This window comes from Thamnophis sirtalis, unplaced genomic scaffold, assembly GCF_051295495.1.
Source record: "Thamnophis sirtalis isolate CommonGarterSnake01/CBP01778 unplaced genomic scaffold, rThaSir2_p1.2 scaffold_4, whole genome shotgun sequence".
NCBI classification, from domain to species: Eukaryota; Metazoa; Chordata; class Lepidosauria; order Squamata; family Natricidae; genus Thamnophis; species Thamnophis sirtalis.
Window position 1 is genome coordinate 34,768,855 of NW_028261384.1, and position 17,896 is coordinate 34,786,750.

At 40.6% G+C, this 17,896-nt stretch overlaps 1 protein-coding gene across 4 annotated transcripts in view; it reads left to right on the plus strand.

Annotated features, from left to right (window-relative positions):
* The window catches only part of PHF14 (PHD finger protein 14), a 155,988-nt gene that overhangs the window by 30,838 nt on the left and 107,254 nt on the right, over nucleotides 1-17,896 (plus strand). For all 4 annotated transcript variants that reach the window (XM_014072283.2, XM_014072285.2, XM_014072286.2 and 1 more), the window contains exons 5-8: nucleotides 720-879; nucleotides 5,557-5,668; nucleotides 8,106-8,243; nucleotides 10,171-10,317. In XM_014072283.2, coding sequence (XP_013927758.2) covers nucleotides 720-879; nucleotides 5,557-5,668; nucleotides 8,106-8,243; nucleotides 10,171-10,317 — 557 coding nt within the window. The remainder of the gene's footprint in view (nucleotides 1-719; nucleotides 880-5,556; nucleotides 5,669-8,105; nucleotides 8,244-10,170; nucleotides 10,318-17,896) is intronic.

A 17,896-nucleotide genomic window follows, 5' to 3' on the forward strand; every position in this document is an offset into this window, starting at 1 on the left:
TTCTGCAGATGTTTTAAAAAAATCCTTTTTTTGTTTGTTTTCTTGTGAAAGACAAGAAAATACAGACTTTTCCTACTAGAAATTGAATTCTTTGACATAGCCTGTCATTCTGACATGTATTATTTACTTATTATGTATATATGTATGTATGTATGCATGTATGCATGCATGTATACACACACACACACACACACACACACACACACACACACACACACATTGTTTCAATATCAATATAATCAGCCAATTACCTCCCAAAGACCAATTCGATCACACAGGCTTGGCCTTCTCTGGGTTCCATCTGCCAGCCAATGCCGGCTGGCGACCCCCCGGGGGAGAGCCTTCTCTGTTGCTGCTCCAGCCCTCTGGAACGAGCTCCCAGTGGAGATCCGGACCCTTATTACCCTCCCGGCCTTCCGTAAAGCTACTAAGTCCTGGCTGTTCCACTGTTAAAGCACCCAGCCCCGACTTAATTGTGACTGTTGTGGATTTTAAAATTGTTTGTATTGTCTTATTTATTCCCTCCCTTGTTTATTGTGAGCCGCCCGGAGTCCTTCGGGAGTGGGCGGCATACAAAACCAATAAACTCAACTGAACTCAACTCAGAATCCATAGTAACCATGTCCTCCTGTTCCTTGTTTTTTCTGCTTAAATTTAGTGCTTGAGCACATGATAATATCTTTCTTTCTTTAATATCTATATATTTCCCTTGTTTGCAGGTTGTTATGGTGTTGATGGTGAAAGTGATTCCATTATGAGCTCTGCTTCAGAAAATTCCACTGAGCCATGGTTTTGTGATGCTTGCAAATGCGGTGTCTCTCCAAGCTGTGAACTTTGTCCCAATCAAGATGGAATCTTTAAGGAGACAGATGCTGGCAGGTTAGTTACAATAAGGTCTCTGAAAATTAAATTGGTTTTTGTGCTTTTATTAATAAGTTGATCTAATAAATGCAAAGAAGTGAAAAAAGAAATAAATAAAGCAAATAATAAGCAGAACGAAGCAAAAACCAAAGTATATTTTAAAAGCTGAGTTTTGAAGCATACATTAAAATGAGAGTACATAGAGTAATATTGATTAGTCTTTTCATTGCATTAATATTCTGCCAGTTCAATAGGACAGAGTAAATGCGTTTCAGTCCAGAATTGTAAATATTTGTTAATGAGGAATAGTAATCTTTTTTTATACATGTCTGGTAAATCCATAGGTGTTTAAATATTAATTCCAACTTTTTGTATTAATTCAAAAGCAGATTGAGATCTTTAAATCATATTACTATTCTCAAAACCATATAAATGTATATATTAAACCAAAAGCAATTAAGTTACAACCAGCCCTTTTAAGCTTTTTTCTTGAATTTTGCACTCTACTATTAAATTTTGGTATAGAACATTCATAATTATCAATAAGGCATGACAACTATTCATCCTTATGTCTAATTTGGAAAATGCTATTAACTTGTTTCTTTCCAATATTTAAACTACAGCTTAGAAAATGCCCAGATTCCCTTAGCAGGTCTTCGGAATCAAGGGCTTCCCAAAATAACATTTATGGACTATCCATAGCATACATAACATTCCTAAAATCATAATACTCTCTGAAATAATGAAATTATTTAAATTTAAGTCCATATTCTGTGCAGGAATTATTGCCTAGGACTTGAAATTTCTCAATAATATATGCATGGTCCATGGTGCTCTGAGCTTGGGGTTTGTTTGTTTTTTTGGCAGATGTTTCATTATCAAAGTAGATACACCAGTGCTAGAAAGGAGTGGGGTTTATTCTATATCTATACACTACTCCCAATATTGGTGGGTGTGGTCTTGATAAAACATTTAAATTTAATCTTTTATCTCAACGAACCCTTAAATTTAACTTAATAATGCAGAATAGGAAAAAAAGTAACATTGGATACATTGAAGGGGTCTTAGGGGGTCTTAGGAAAAGCTTAGAAATGAAAGCGATGCTTAGCATCAAATCAGTCTTTCACAGTTTTTAGCCTTAAAATAAATAAAAATACTACTTCAGTATTAAAAGCTGTTGAACGAACTATAGATTGCCATCCATCTATTCAAGGTGCAAGAATGTTTGGCTGGGCTGGACATTAACAACTTGCCAAATACTATTCTGTTGCTTTCAGTCTTAATCAGTTTTATTACTTCGGCAACAAAGAAACCCTCTGAAACTCAGCCACATTTTCTAACAATGAAATAACACATAGTTCCATTTCTATTCAGAGATATCTAAATATATTGAAACAGGAGGCTCAGAAATACAAAGTAATTCACGAATTTACTGTTGTTTTAAAGTGACATTTTTGCATTTGAATATTTAATTTGATGAACTGTATTGAAAATGGTTTAACACCAGAAACCAGTCCCTAAATTGCAATTTTAATGATGGGGTTGAAAGGCTAATTTTACAATTTTGACATTTGCAGCTTATATAATTATCAATTTTCTCTTTTGAAAAAGTATATGGGAATATGTATGTAGATAAGTATAAAAAAAGCAATCTATTTTGTAAGCTACTTTACAATCATTTAAAGCTTTTCCGGTATGAATAATCTTTTTTAAATGATCTGAAAGCAGTATGAATGTTTAGGATCTTATCCAGTTGATTGATATCATCATTGCTTCATCTGGAAGAAGCTGAATAATATGCATTTGGAAGTCTGAAGTTGAAATGAGGTGATGGAGAAAGATATCAGTAGCACAGAGCTAGCATTTTGAGATTGCTAAGACATAGACCTGGTTGTCAGGATTTTTGCAGCCAACTATATGTAAAAAAAACCCACCCAAATTTTAAACAAGGAAACAATTTGCAATAAATGATGCAACATTCTTTGCAACATCCATGTTGAAGGGTGGTGGATCCAGAAAAATTAGTGAGGTAGTATCTTGCTGAATTGTGGAATAAAATATTCTTTTAAATTAGAATATTAGAGAAGGGCAGATACAAGTTAAGATTTTGTTGCTTATCAATTTGGAATCCAGGCAGAGCTAACACAAGTAAAGTTCCTTCTTTGTATGCCAATAGATAAGAAAATCAACTCCCGATATGTAAAATATATTAATTTATAAATTAAAATATAATAAATATGATTTCTTTTCAGTGGATCTAATTTGACTATAGAATGAATTTTCAGTTGGGTGAATAAATGAAATGGTTATGCTGGATTGATGACCCGTAATAAAGGTTTGTCAACAGCCATTAAGTAGTGATGATCAAACACACAGGTTCTGATCTGAAGCAGTGGAGAAGATCTCAGGAAGATGGAAAGGAAAAGGAAAGAAATATTTTTTTTATCCTACACTATTGAGCATTGTATAGGTTATAAAAACATGTTCTTCAAGGTTGAAAAGGGTATCTACAATAGACAGTACTATTACATAATGGGGAGCCCCAAAGTTGCTCACTTAAAATATTCTTGAGCCTATGACCTCAAAGGGTGGTTGTATGATAAATTGTACATTTTTTTCTGACTTAAATTTGTCTGATTATTAAACTATTTGTTTTATAATTCTCTTTTTAATATGAAGTGATATTCCATTAAATAGTTAATATTAAATACATCTCTTTTTAAATGTGTTCCTTAATTTTATGAATGGTTGGGACAGGATAAAATCTTCTGTTTTGCTATAACCAAAATAAGACTATTGTCTTTATTTTGTTTGTTTCTTTTTTTCCTTTCCAATCACCAACATCTGTCATCTTTGCTCTGAGCAAAATAGATGGGGAAGTAACACGAAAGATTATTCTTCTTTGATTACCCAATTTGTCTTAATTACAAGGTTCTCAAACATGTGCAGCTAAATAAATGAGCAGGAAAACATTTAGGCAATAGTATTAAAAGCAGCTGAAGCTGCCTCAGCTGTGAACTTGACTGACTTCTGTGTATTTTAATAAAGATTCAGGATGGAGTTCACACATAGGTGGTTGAGGAAATGAGACACTTGTGTGCCAATCATTCTGAAATGGCAGTTTAAATCTGTAATACTACAGTACTTGTGTGACATGTACTAAAACATTTTGAGAAGGTCACTATGAAGCAAGCAGCCAGCTGTTGGGTTTATCATAGATAAACTCCTACAAAGCGCAGCAGCATTTAATACACCAGTGGAGCATGAAAAAACTGCAAATTAAATTGAGAAGCAGCTGTGGTTGAAGATGTGTATCTTTATATTGAACTCCTCAGGGTGCAATGGTGAGGTTGCATTAAAACATTCTATCAAAATCTCCAGCCAAACCCTTGCCTTTTAAACTAATTGAAGATAATGTGAAAGTGGCCTATTATTTCTCTCTATTTCCCACAACTGGTTTTCCTTTGTAATACTTCAGTGGGAATTTTAAAAAATTGAAAAGACCTCATGATCTTCAAAAAAAATACATGCGTTAACATTTTGTTTTTGCACAAATGTTTTCTGAAAATAATTGCTCTATATTTCCACATTTTTTTTCATAGAAAACATATTAAAATGAGAAGTTGTAACATGGCAAAAATAATTGTGGATGTAAGAAATTATGCGTAGATTGAAATTATTTTCAATTCTGCTAGGTGCATATTAACAAAATCTGATTTAAAATATGCAAACTTGCATAGAGTGTTCTTGGATACAATTGTTTCATGATTTTACAATATGTATCTATTTTTTAGATGCTGCCAACAGATCACACTTATTAGACACAAAGGATAATCTTCTTGATGGGTGTGCTTTTACTATTCATTTGAAGTCATAAGGTTTCCTGTTTAGTGGAGGCTGCTAAGCAAATAATACCCAGTCAGAATATTTTGACAATTGCCAGTGCTGGTTATCACAATGGAATTTTCATAGGGCTATTCTAAAAAAAAACAATTTGGAAGTTGCAACTTAGGGAAATGTTAAAGAAGATTTCAATATTTGAAGGAGGGCCTTTTATGGTATATACTTGCCCTAGGATTGCAGCCTACCCTTTACATTTCAACAGTATAATCTGGGCATAGTAAAGAAATGGAATAAAGGGCCTTCTTGGCCAGGATGTTCCATTAATGAAAGATCTTCTTTTAGAGATTTAACAGCAATGGCATTGATTATTTACTTATTTGTACCAATTACAGTATATTTTGCTTACTAGGTTATTAATGGGCTTCTATATTTCTAATGCATTGATGAATTGCAAGTTATTTTCTTTTATGCTAAGATGTTTTTGTAGGATGAGAGAAATACAGAAATTCTGTGAATTCTTATCTGCACATATTCCAAGTATCTATACAGAAGTTTGTAATATAGGGTGTTTTCAAAGGCATGTGGAAATATAACTTTATTTTAACCTAAGAAATTCAAGAAGGGTATGTAAAATGCTTCAACTTCATTAATTGTCATTTAAAACATATTCTTGTGCTAATACTCCAGATTTGTAAAAGATACAGTTATCAATTGGATCAATGCAACATTTTATTTTCCATCTTTTATTATTCAGAGGTAAAGAAACTGATATTTCAATATATGTCTCTTTCCTTTTACAGTTTTCAGTTGAAAACAAATGTAATAAAATGCACAATGTCATTTTTGTTATAGATGGGTCCATATTGTTTGTGCACTATATGTTCCCGGAGTGGCATTTGGAGATATAGACAAATTGCGACCAGTAACACTTACAGAAATGAACTATTCCAAGTATGGTGCAAAGGTAATATCACAAGAGATATATTTTACTAACATGTAGACTGCTATTGTGTATTTATTTATTTTGTTTGTTTCTATTCATTGCAACCAAGTATTCAAAATGTAGATCAATATTTATTTAGTTATTATGAACCATATTTATTTATGGAGATAAGAAACAATGTAATTATTGTTCATTGTTATTATGATCTCATATATTGTTATATATAATAGACTAGAGCAGAGCAGAGCTGGAAGGAAACTTGGAGGTCTTCTTGTCCACCCTCCTTCTCAAGCAGGAGAACCTTCAATATATTATTTCAGATAAGTGACTGTCTAGTCTATTCTTAAAAACCTCCAGTGATGGAGTGCCTATGATTTCTGAAGGCTAGCTATTCCACTGATTAATTATTCTCACTGTTAGGAAGTTTCTCCTTAATTCCAGGTTGCTTCTCTCTTTGGTTAGTTTCGAAATACTGTTTTTTGTCTTGCCATCTGATGCTTTGTAGAATAATTTTACCCTTCTTTCTTTGTGGCAGCCCCTCAAATAGTGGACTACTGCTATCATGTCACCCTAATTCTTCTTTTCTTTAGACTAGCCAAACCCAAATCCTGCAGTTCTTCTTCATATGTTTTAGTCTCCAAGCCTTAGTTGCTCTTCTCTTAAATTTTCCCAAGGTTTCAACATCTTTTTTATGGTATGGTGACCCAAATTGGTTGGTGTGGTCTTACTAGTTTTATAAAATGGTACTAGTACTTCACGTGATCTTGATTCTATGCCTCTGTTTATTTCATATGCATTATGTTATCTTTATTGGAATTGTATTAAAAGTGAGGTAGGAAATCAAATATCCAAATCTAATTCAATTTTATTTCAGAAATTTAGAATAATTTATGTGAATTTTTCTGTTGAAAGTAGAGGGGGGGGATCTATTTTAATTTGAATGTCCTATCATTTGTGCTGTTTGCTTATTTCTCCATTTTATTGTTTATTATTTATCTTGTATAAGTTTGGATTCTTTAAAAGTACATTTTGAAAGCAGTAGAGATATTTTAAAGTACACTCCAAGTATAGGTGGTTCTTGCTTGACAACCATTCACCTGTATAGATTGCCTATACTTACACTATATTGCCAAAAGTATTCGCTTACCCATCCACATAACAGAAGCAGTTGTGAGCGAATACTTTTGGCAGTATAGTGTATAACTATAGGGATGCTTCAGCTATACCCACCTCTGTCCATTTGGCTGCCCTGAACAACAGAATTCCTCAACATTTATGATATTAAGGCTGAAGTAGAGGCTCAGGGCCTTGAACAGTCTCATCATGCTACCGCCACCTCTGGGCATCTACATTGATTCCAGTGCCACCAATACCAAGGAGTGTCATCTCAGATCTGGCACCATGGTCAGCCACCACAGTGCAAAGCCCCAGCTATCCATATGCTCTACAGATGCTGCTCTCTCTAGATGACATTTGCTGTTTTCCTCCCACTGCTGATGAGGAGTGCCTGGCTTGGCCCTCTGCAGGACAGCTCCTGGCCGCACCAGACATTCTTTGTCAGGTTGCTTATGCCTTTCACCAATTCATGTGCGCTGCTGTCATGTTTTGGAAGGTGTTAGAGGCTTTTACATAAAGCCAGACTGAGTGCATCTTATCAGAAGCAGGAGGAAGACAAGTAAAGGTAAGTTGTGCACAGCAGGGTGGTTGCTCCATGCACTAGGATGACATGCAGCAGGCTTGAGGTTCACTCCCTGGCAGCAGCAGTAAGACTGAAGTAGAAATCCAGAGACAGTGGTATCTGGTGAGACTGATCAAGACCCTAGATGTCTTTTTGGCCCCAGTGCTGCCTCTACTGCCAAGGAGTGTCATTTGCAGGATATAATGGTATGTGGAAATAACTCTGAAAGATCGGGAAGGAGAGAGGTGCTCCCAGAACAATCAGATAAGGGAATACGTAGCCCATAACTGCATAATAGAAAAATAGAGACTCAGAAGGAATCTTTCCTGACTTTTCAGATTGTAAAAGAGACAGCAAGAGATGCACATGGTCGGACTTGCAAGATTCTGTTATAATAAATTAGAATTAGCTCAACTGCTAATATTTCCTATCTGGTGTACCTGGGAAGCCCGACAAGGATAGCTAAAGTAGCAGATATGAAAAGAGATAGTTGGGTGAGAGAGTTAACAAGTCTCAGGGCTGGGAACCACTAGCTGGGAACGACTTAAATCAGGGTGTTTATTTAATGACTGGTGGGATTTTATTAATAATGGCAGTGGGGATTGCTATGATTGTGTCTTTAAGCAGCGAAGTTATGTGACATTGCACTTTACAACTGTGTTACTCAGCAAAGGAAATTCTGGTCTCAATTATCATGGTTAAATAATTACCTATAGTTAGTACTTGAGGTCTGTTTTTCTAGTATTTATTCCATTGCTTTCTCTCACTGATCTGCGGCAGGAATGTAGCTTCTGTGAAGATCCTCGTTTTGCAAGAACTGGGGTTTGCATTAGCTGTGATGCTGGAATGTGTAGAGCTTATTTCCATGTGACTTGTGCTCAGAAAGAAGGCCTATTATCAGAAGCTGCAGCAGAGGAGGTAAGTAAGCTTGAGTATTCTAATGATTCAGTCTGAGGTGGGTTACAATTAAAATTCAGATGAAAATATAAAAATATCATACCAAGCAACATTTATGTTTTGTTATGTTATGTTATCTTGAAGTCCTCCTTAGATTTAAGTGCAAGTAGTCTTGGTGGAAAAAATATTTAGGGGCCAAGAACATACCTTTTTTTTAAATTAATTGGGTTTTTGTTTCCTTACATCATGAAGGCATTGTCTGCCTTCCTGTTTTCCTTCTGTTTTCTTTAAGATTTATCCTGCAATTGTAAATAGGTTGATTATGACCTTCAGCTCTATTATGATTGAGTGCTTCTCTAATCAAATAACAAAGTGTTCAGATGTCCCATAATATCCATCATTTTTGTCTGATATTTTGTCAGATAATAATCTATAGGTTCTTATATCTGTTTACACTAAAAAACTGCTTTTGGTTGCAAAATTCTTATTATCAACTGTGTTATCCGTGTACTGACAGAAATAAAACTACACTTGTTTATGTGTACATAAAATCAATAATTCTTTAAGCTTATAATTTTTTAGAAGTTGATAAAGTTTTTTCAATTTGACTTGCCTTCATTAAAAATATGAACATGAGTTGTGAATTAAGGGAAATATATGTGTTGCATGATCCAATCTGAATCAGTCACTGGGATCAGAGATTTTTTTCTTCCAAACCTTCAGATTCGTCCTGGAACCCATTCCCAGGGAACTTCTCACTTTCCAGAATGTTGCGGTATTCTGAACTGCACTGTGGATTTAGTTTTGTAGCCAGTAAGATTGCTGGTTGAGCAGGGACAAAAATAGCTAAAAGACAAAAATTTAAATGATTGAAGCCCCTTGTCAATCAACAGAAGTGCTGATTTACCACCGGCTTACTAGGTACTTAGGAACCGAGGGCATGGCAGCACAAGGAAACAACAGTCAACAATTTAATAGCCAGCTATCAAAACCCTGATTAATAATTAAAAGCCACACACAATCAGGCATCACATAAAAATAATGCATAAACAGCCCAGTGCACACATTCTGGAGAGTGAGAAGTTTTCTGAGAATGGATTCTAGCATGATTTCAAAAGCTGGAAGAATAAGCTTCTGGTCTCAATGACCTACTCAGAGTTGCTTTATACTATGATTGAATAAAACTGTTTTAGAAGCTTTCATGATCTTTTCTGGATCATGATGTCCTGCACTGCCACTTGGATTATTGCAATTCTGCCCACACTGACCTACCCTTGAAGAGAGTTCAGATGCTACAATTGGTCCAGAATGCAATAACTTGGATAGTTTTGGATGCCCCTAGCACATGTAACAATCTGCAATCTGTTCACAGATGCCATTCAAGATGTCAGTTATTACCTTTAAAGCTCTTATGGCATGGGTCCAGGATATATGTAGAACCATTTTTTCTGCAAGGGAATCAGCCTGCTCCACTTGGGCCGGCAGAAAGAGCTTACTGTGGATGCTCTCAGCCAAGGAATTCTGTAACAGTAATCTGTCCAGAATGCCCGCACAGAAATCCAGGCATTTATTCCATGACTTCCCTCCTTTGGAACATCTTGCCACAGAAAATAAGAACTTCCCCTTTGTTTTAGCCTTAAGGAAAAGTCTTAAACCTGGATAGGCAAACTAGCATGGGGTCCTGATGGAAAAGCCGTTGGCTGAAGGTGATTGGTGCACTAACAGAGAAAGCATCTTTACCTGTCCCCTCCAAACTCAGGTTTCTTAGCCTGTTTTAATAAAAAAATTAATCTGTTGTCATATTTATAATTGTTTTGATATTTGTATATTCTTTGTATATTTGTATAATTTTTCTTATTGTAAGCCACTCAGAGTCTCTTCAAACTGTAAGATGAATGGAAAATAAAATTGTTTAAAAATGTTCTTTGTTTTTGTTTTATTGCATTAGGATATTGCAGATCCTTTCTTTGCTTACTGTAAACAACATGCTGACAGAATGGATAGAAAATGGAAGCGTAAGAACTATTTGGCTTTACAGTCCTACTGTAAAATGTCTTTGCAGGAAAGAGAAAAACAACTTTCACCTGAAGCTCAGGTATTATAATAGTTTATTTGTATTTGGTACAACCTTCTGAATAAGAATGATAACCAAGAACATGACAAAAAAGCAAGAAGAGGAACTGGAAGTAGCAACCAGATTGCAATTAACTAAGAAAGTGAAATACTTGGGGATCTGGCTGTCAGCAAAATGTTCCACAATTAAAGACGATAATCATAATAAATTAGTGATACAAATAAAGAAAGATTTAGAAAATTGGAAGAATATTCAGTTATCACTTATGGGACATATAGCAACAATTAAAATGAATATCTTACCAAGAATCCTATTCCTGTTGCAAGCCGCACCAGGTAAAACATTCTTTCAAGAATTAAAGAAAATAACCGCTAGGTTCATTTGGCAGGGACGAAAACCGAGGATTAAACTAAAGTCAATGCAAGACAGCAAGGAGAGGGGAGGCTTAGCATTACCAAATTGGGATTTATATGCATCAGCAGTAACAATAACATTGGTGAAGGACTGGATAGAGCTAAAGAATAAAAGAATTCTGACCTTAGAAAGCCCTGACCTGCAGGCAGGCTGGCATACATTTCTATGGGATGATAAAAATAAAACGCACAAATACTTTCAAAATCAATCAGAAGAGCATTACTGCAGCAATGGTTCAAAATAAAAAAAATCCACTATGTGAACATCCCAAATTGGCTATCACCAACAGAAAGGATGACTCACCCAAATTTTACAGATTGGAACAAAATCCTAAGATACAAAGACTTAATTGATAGACAGGGAAATTTAAAAACAATTGAAGAATTGGCAGATCAGAACATGAAAGTTGACTGGCTAACTTACCTCCAAATCAAAACTAAATACAATAATGATACTAAATTATATGGCATCGAAACAGAACCACACAAATTGGATAAAATTATTCAAAGCCCAGATAGAAAGATGATAGGGAGAATATATAAATTCCTCCTGAAGTATATATTGGAAGAAGAAATTGTGAAAGAACAAATGATAAAATGGGCGCAGAACTTTGGCTATAATATTGAATTAGACAAATGGGAAAAATTGGGGGGAATAAATTTAAAAATGACACTATCAGTTCCATGCAAGGAAAACCAGTACAAAATGTTTTACAGATGGCACCTGGCACCATCCAGGTTAGCTAAAATTTCAACAAATACCTCCCCAAAATACTGGAAATGCGAATCAATACACGGAACATATTATCATTTATGGTGGACCTGTTCGGAGGCAAATTTTTTTTGGGAAAATGATCAAAAATTGGCTGGAGGCAATAACAGAGGTTAAAATAGAATGGAAACCTGAAGTTTTTTTATTAGGAATTATGTCGGTGAAATACAAAAAAGAAATCCAGTATTTAATACTACATATACTTACAGCGGCAAGGATTGCCTTTGCCCAGAAATGGAAAAACAAATTAATCCCAAATGAAGATGAAATAATAAGAAAGATTATGGACTGTGCCGAAATGGATAAACTAACTAAAGAAATACAGGGAAAGGAAGAATCAGAATTCTACCAGATATGGGATAAATGGTATAGGTGGATGGAGGAAAGAAACAAAAATCAATGAAAGAATATAACAACACTCAAAAATAGTAGTTATGAGTAAAATAAGAGTGTTAAGAATGGTGAAATCTAAATGAAATACAATAGAAGGGGAAATAATATAAGGTGAGAGGTATCAATTGATGATTGCTAATATAAAAAACAGGAAGTTCCTGTTCGCACTGTATTGTATAAATGTGGTGTGCGTCTAATTTTTGTGTGTATTTTACATGTTTGTTAATAAAAATCTTTAATAAAAAAAAAGAATGGTACATCAAAATTAAATGAAGCAAGCATTTCTGGAACCACTGATTCTCAAATATTTTGTTTACCTGTTTGCATTCAGTGTAACTTTTTTGTTGACTTAAATTAACATTTTGTTTCTCCAGTGCACTGCTCGGAGAGTCCAATGCTGGGTTAACACAGCCTATCTGCCCTTGGACTGAGTGATGTTTTTAGTTGACCACGCCTCCCTTTGCCTCTGCATGCTCAGTTCGAAAACTCAGTCCGCCCGTTAGGACTGTTTTGGGAGAGCTCCAGTCTAAGATCAGATAGGCTGGAAAGTTTCCCACTTTGGACCACGTTTAGATTCTCAGATAGAGAAAATTACAGCTACTGTAAGAACTGTCAAAATTGCCTCCATTGAGGCTTCTGTCGCTTTAAAAGGGCTACCGGGCTTTCTCTGCTGCTGCTGGTCGCAAGCGCTCCAGAGGATCGAGAAAGTTCGCCCAGCGGATGCTGGCGAGCGGCATGAGCGGCTAGTGGGATGAGCGATTTTCCCAGCCAGGACAGGGGCGTTCCAGGCAAAAAGAAGTCCCAGAGAAGGCTCTGAGAAGGCTCTGAAGCCTGCAGGCCATATTGCTAGGGATCCCTCAGCTGCTCCATTCTGCCCGGCAACAGCGGCGACGGTTGGAACCTTTGTGCGCTTTTCTGGGCTGTGAGGCTAGAAAGAGCGGGAAGCGGCTGCGCGCGCACCCCCCACCATTTTGGATCGCTGTGAAGAGCGGCAAGAGCGCAGATCGTGTGAGGAGCAGGAAAAAAAATTTCCTTCAGAGGCTGCTAGTGAGAGGCAGGAGAAGCGAAGAGCCGGACAGCCCAAGCGGAGCCACAGCCAGCCCTCAGCGACCGCAGAACGCCGCGAGGAGGCTGGGGACTAGCCTGGGGAGCCAGCTAGTCTCTCCCTCCTGAGAGGAAGATAAGTCTCGGGGAACCGAGGGCGGTGGGAGGAAGGAATCCGACCCCCAGGCGGCTCTTCCCTCCTGAAGATTCTGCAAGCGCATTTGAGCCTCAACGGCCAGCGCGTGCCCATCCCAGCTCCAGCTATCTTCCAGGCCTCATGGGGACCTGAAATGGCAGAGGAATGCAGGGAGGCCTTAGGGGAACAGGCAGGGCCCTCCAGCAAACGCAGTAAGCTGGATCCCTCTGTGAAAAAAGGCAAAGGGCACAAGGGCTCACTTGAAAGGTCCTCACCAAGAGCCACAGTGGATCCCAGGGAGGTTTCTAGGCCCCATCAGCCAGAACCTAGCCCAGACCATCGCAGCAGGGAGGTAGCTTCTCCTGATCGTGAGGCCCAATCCCCTGGAGACAGTGAATTCTTGTCTGGGGATGACTATAGGTCCAGGGATCCGTCTCCAGAAGTTTCTTGGGGGTACCCCGACTCCCCTAGCTCCTCCATTGGAGAGGAACGAGATTCTATCCAGGATTCCCAGTGTGGGAAGGGTGAATCCAGCTCAGGCAGGCCTAGCCATCGCAGGCCCAGTAAACAGAAGCTGGAGAGGGGTAAAGGCCCTGCTCTTTCTGATGAAATGAGGGAGGTAATTTCCTTAGCCATTTCCCAAGGGATAGCTGAAGGCATTAAGCACAGGGGCGCTCACAAGAGCAAGGCCCCAAAGGAAAAGCGCAAGCCTAAGGCCTCCACTTCCAAGGAGCCTGTATCCTCCTCCCCATCTTCCAGCCCATCTCACTCTGGGCTTTCAAGTTCTGAGCAGGAAGAAGGGGAAATTTTCGTGCTTTCTGAAGACGAAAACCCTACCCCTGACAAACCAGCATTCACTGGCCTGTTTAAGCCATCCTTATTCAAATCAATCTTACACAAGGCCATGACGGCGACAGAGTTAGGCCCCACTTCCAGACCTGAGGCCTCTCAAGCTTCCAAATCCAGGGATCATAAGCATGGCTTATTCAAAGAGACAATAGAAACTCCTGAGGTTATCCTGGTGCCTGACCTCTTTATGGATGCTGTACAGTGCCAGTGGCTACAGCCAGACACCCTAACCAACCCCAGTGGGGGGGACAGGGCACTGTATGCCCTGGAGGGGAAAATGGAAGATATCCTGAAATTCCCCGAAGTAGATGCCCCAGTTGTGTCTCTAACTTCCAACTCAAACCTGCCAGCTGAGCTCCTAGAGGGACTAAAGGCAGAAGATAAGAGGTCAGAAAAGGCGTGTCATAAAACACACATGGCGTCTGCCTGGGCCATCAAGGCAAGTTTATTCGCTGTCCTACCCCCAGGAACCCAGAGAAGAGGGAGCGCATGCGAGCAGAAATCCGCCATCTCCTAGAGATAGAGGCAATAGAGCCAGTCCCCAGGGATCAGCAGGGGAGGGGCTTCTATTCTATCCTCTTCCTGGTGCCCAAGAGTTCAGGGGGGTGGAGGGCCATCTTGGACCTCAAAAGTCTAAATCTGCATCTGGCTTACAAGAGGTTCAAGATGCAGTCACTCCACTCCATCCTGGACTGTGTGAGGGAGGGGGACCTATTGACATCAATAGATCTCAAAGAGGCCTACCTGCCTGTCCCCATCCATGTGGCCCACAGGCGGTTCCTGAGGTTCTGTTCGGAAGGGAAGCATTTCCAATACAGGGCTCTTCCCTTCGGGCTATCATCTGCGCCCAGAACATTCACCAAAATTCTGGCAGTGCTAGCGGCTCATCTCCGCAGTCATCCGGTTCATCTGGAAGGTTATTTGGACGATATAATTATTCATTCTCTCACCACCAAGCAGGCACACCGCGATGTTTCTCTAACTGTGCAGACCCTGCAGCACCATGGCTTCTCTGTCAACATGGAGAAGAGCCATTTCTGGCCGTCCACCTGTATACAGCACCTGGGTGCAGTCATCAACTCCACCTCCTGCCAGGTATTTCTTTCTCCAGACCGGCTGTCCAACCTGAGACGCAGAGTGAAACACTGCAGCCTTGCCAGGTCGGTACCAATCATCCAGCTGTCCCAGCTCCTGGGGATAATGTTATCGTGCCTGAGGGTGGTTCCCTGGGCTCGTCTTCAAGCCAGGGAGCTGCAGTGGTTCCTGTTATTTATGCAGAGGGCCAAGGCCAGCAACTCACACAGGCGGGTTCGGCTCCCACGAAGGGTGATCCGATCTCTGGCATGGTGGAGGTCCAAAGCAGTCAAGAAGGGCTGCTTGTTCAAGGAGCCAGAAAGACTAGTTGTCACCACGGACGCCAGTCTCCTGGGGTGGGGCGCCCACTGTCAGGGCCACCTAGTCCAAGGCCGATGGAATCAGAGGGAGGCCGCCCACAGCATCAATTGGCTGGAACTGAGGGCAGCTCGCCTCGCGCTGAGAAGGTTCGCCGCTCTAGTAAAAGGGGCTCATGTTCTGTTGATGACAGACAATGTGGCGACAAAGCGCATATAAACCGGCAAGGGGGCACTCGATCAAAGGCCCTCATGCTCGAGGCGGAAGCTCTGGGCAGGTGGGTGGAACGTCATCTGGCTTCTCTCAGGGCAGATCACATCTCCGGCGTAAGCAACTGGGAAGCAGACTGGCTGAGTCGCCAACGCATCGACCACTTGGAGTGGCGCCTGCACCCGGACCTGTTCCAGCAGATCGTGAGGAGATTCGGCAAGCCACAGGTAGACCTGTTTGCCACACACAACAACACACATCTCCCACGCTTCTTCAGTCACTCCCAGGCGGAGGGAACAAACGCACTGAGGTCAGTGTGGCCTCAGGGACTACTGTATGCCTTCCCCCCACTTCCGCTCATCCCTCAGGTGGTGAACAAGCTCCTGGCCGAAAAGGCAGACCTCATCCTGGTGGCTCCCTTCTGGCCCAGAAGGCCCTGGTACGCAGACCTGGCCAGTCTCTCAGTTCAGAGACCGTGGCGAATCCCTTGGGACCAAATCTCCCTCAGCCAAGGGGCCGTCACCCATCCGGCGCCCCAGTGGCTACAGCTAGCCGTTTGGCACTTGAGGGGGAGCTCCTGAGAAAACAGAAGTTCTCTGACCAGGTCATTCGAACAATCCAAGCATCCAGGAGGCCTTCTACCACTAGAATCTACGATGCCACCTGGGCCACATTCTCTCAGTGGTGCAAGACTAGAGACATAGAGGCCTCATCAGCCTCGATCCCTCAGACCCTAGACTTTTTGCAGGAGGGTCTGGACAAGGGTCTTGCGGTCAGCACCCTCAGGTTGCAGCGCTGTCTACTATCCTGGCTAGGGGCTCCTCTCGCTCTCTGAGTCAACTTCCTCAGATCAAGAGCTTTCTCAAAGGAGCAGCGAACATCAGCCCCCAGCTGCTCACCGGTATCCGTCTTGGGACCTTCCATTTGTGCTTAGGGCTCTGACAAAAGCCCCATTTGAGCCTTTGAGAAAGACCAGTCTGCGCCACCTTACCATCAAAACTGCCTTCCTGGTGGCTATTACATCCGCTCGCAGGGTATCCGAGCTGGCAGCTCTTTCTGTCAGGGAGGATTTGTGCGTAGTTCACCCGGACAGAGTAATTCTGAGGCTTGATCCATCCTTTACTCCGAAAATTAACTCTCTGTTTCACAGGACTCAAGAGATTATTTTGCCCAATTTCTGTCCCCATCCTTCTCACCCTAAGGAGCGTGAGTGGCACAAGTTGGACGTGAGATGAGCCGTGCGCACGTATGTAAAGAGGACAAAAGACTTCCGCCGTTCAGAGGCGTTCTTTGTCTCCTTCCTCCCTGCGTCCCTTGGCCACAAGGTCTCCTCTCACACAGTGGGACGTTGGCTACGCGCTTGCATCAAGCTGGCATATGAACACCAGGGCAAAACAGCTCCGAGACGGGTCACCGCACACTCCACTAGGAGCGCAGCAGCTTCTGCGGCCTGGGCAACCCAGGCTTCTATTCTAGACATTTGTAGAGCGGCCACATGGGCTTCCCCCACGGCCTTTATCAAAAACTATAAGATTGACACCTTTGCCTCAACCGAAGCCTCTTTTGGCAGAAGAGCATTACAAAGAGTGGCTGAAAGGCCAGAGGCTACGGCGCTTCCCCACTCTGGGACTCAATAGCTTGGGTATGTCCCAGCATTGGACTCTCCGAGCAGTGCACTGGAGAAAGACCGTTGGCTTACCTGAACGGTCGTTCTCGGGGCACTGCGAGGAGAGTCCAAACCCACCCGGGGTGTTTATTATATTGAACGATGTGACTGTATTAACTGTAACTGATTACAGGACGGTTTCCTTCGTTTTCGAACTGAGCATGCAGAGGCAAAGGGAGGCATGGTCAACTAAAAACATCACTCAGTCCAAGGGCAGATAGGCTGTGTTAACCCAGCATTGGACTCTCCTTGCAGTGCCCCGAGAACGACCGTTCAGGTAAGCCAACGGTCTTTCTCAGCTATTTCCGTTTCCATGCATCAACATCTTCATTGTAATGAAGTTGAGATAATGGAGATCATGATCTGACCAAGTTAACTAACGAATTCATATCATTTACGTTTCTGTTTAAAAGATGAAATAGCAAAGAAATCCCATGAAATGACTTTCCTTTTTGCAGAAATGGATAAAAATGAGAATTATAGTTCAGATAAATAATTGATTTACATTGGCACATGATTTTGCATATATGCTGATAATATCTAACCTGGTTATGATTGATGAGAGACACATCTTGTGGTTATACAGGTAGTTCTTGACTTATGACCATTTGTTAAGCAGCCGTTTGAAGTTACAACACTGAAAAATGTGATTTACGATTTACATTTTTCCCTGCCATAGTTTCTCTATGGTCACGTGATCAAAATTAATCTTTGGCAACTGACTT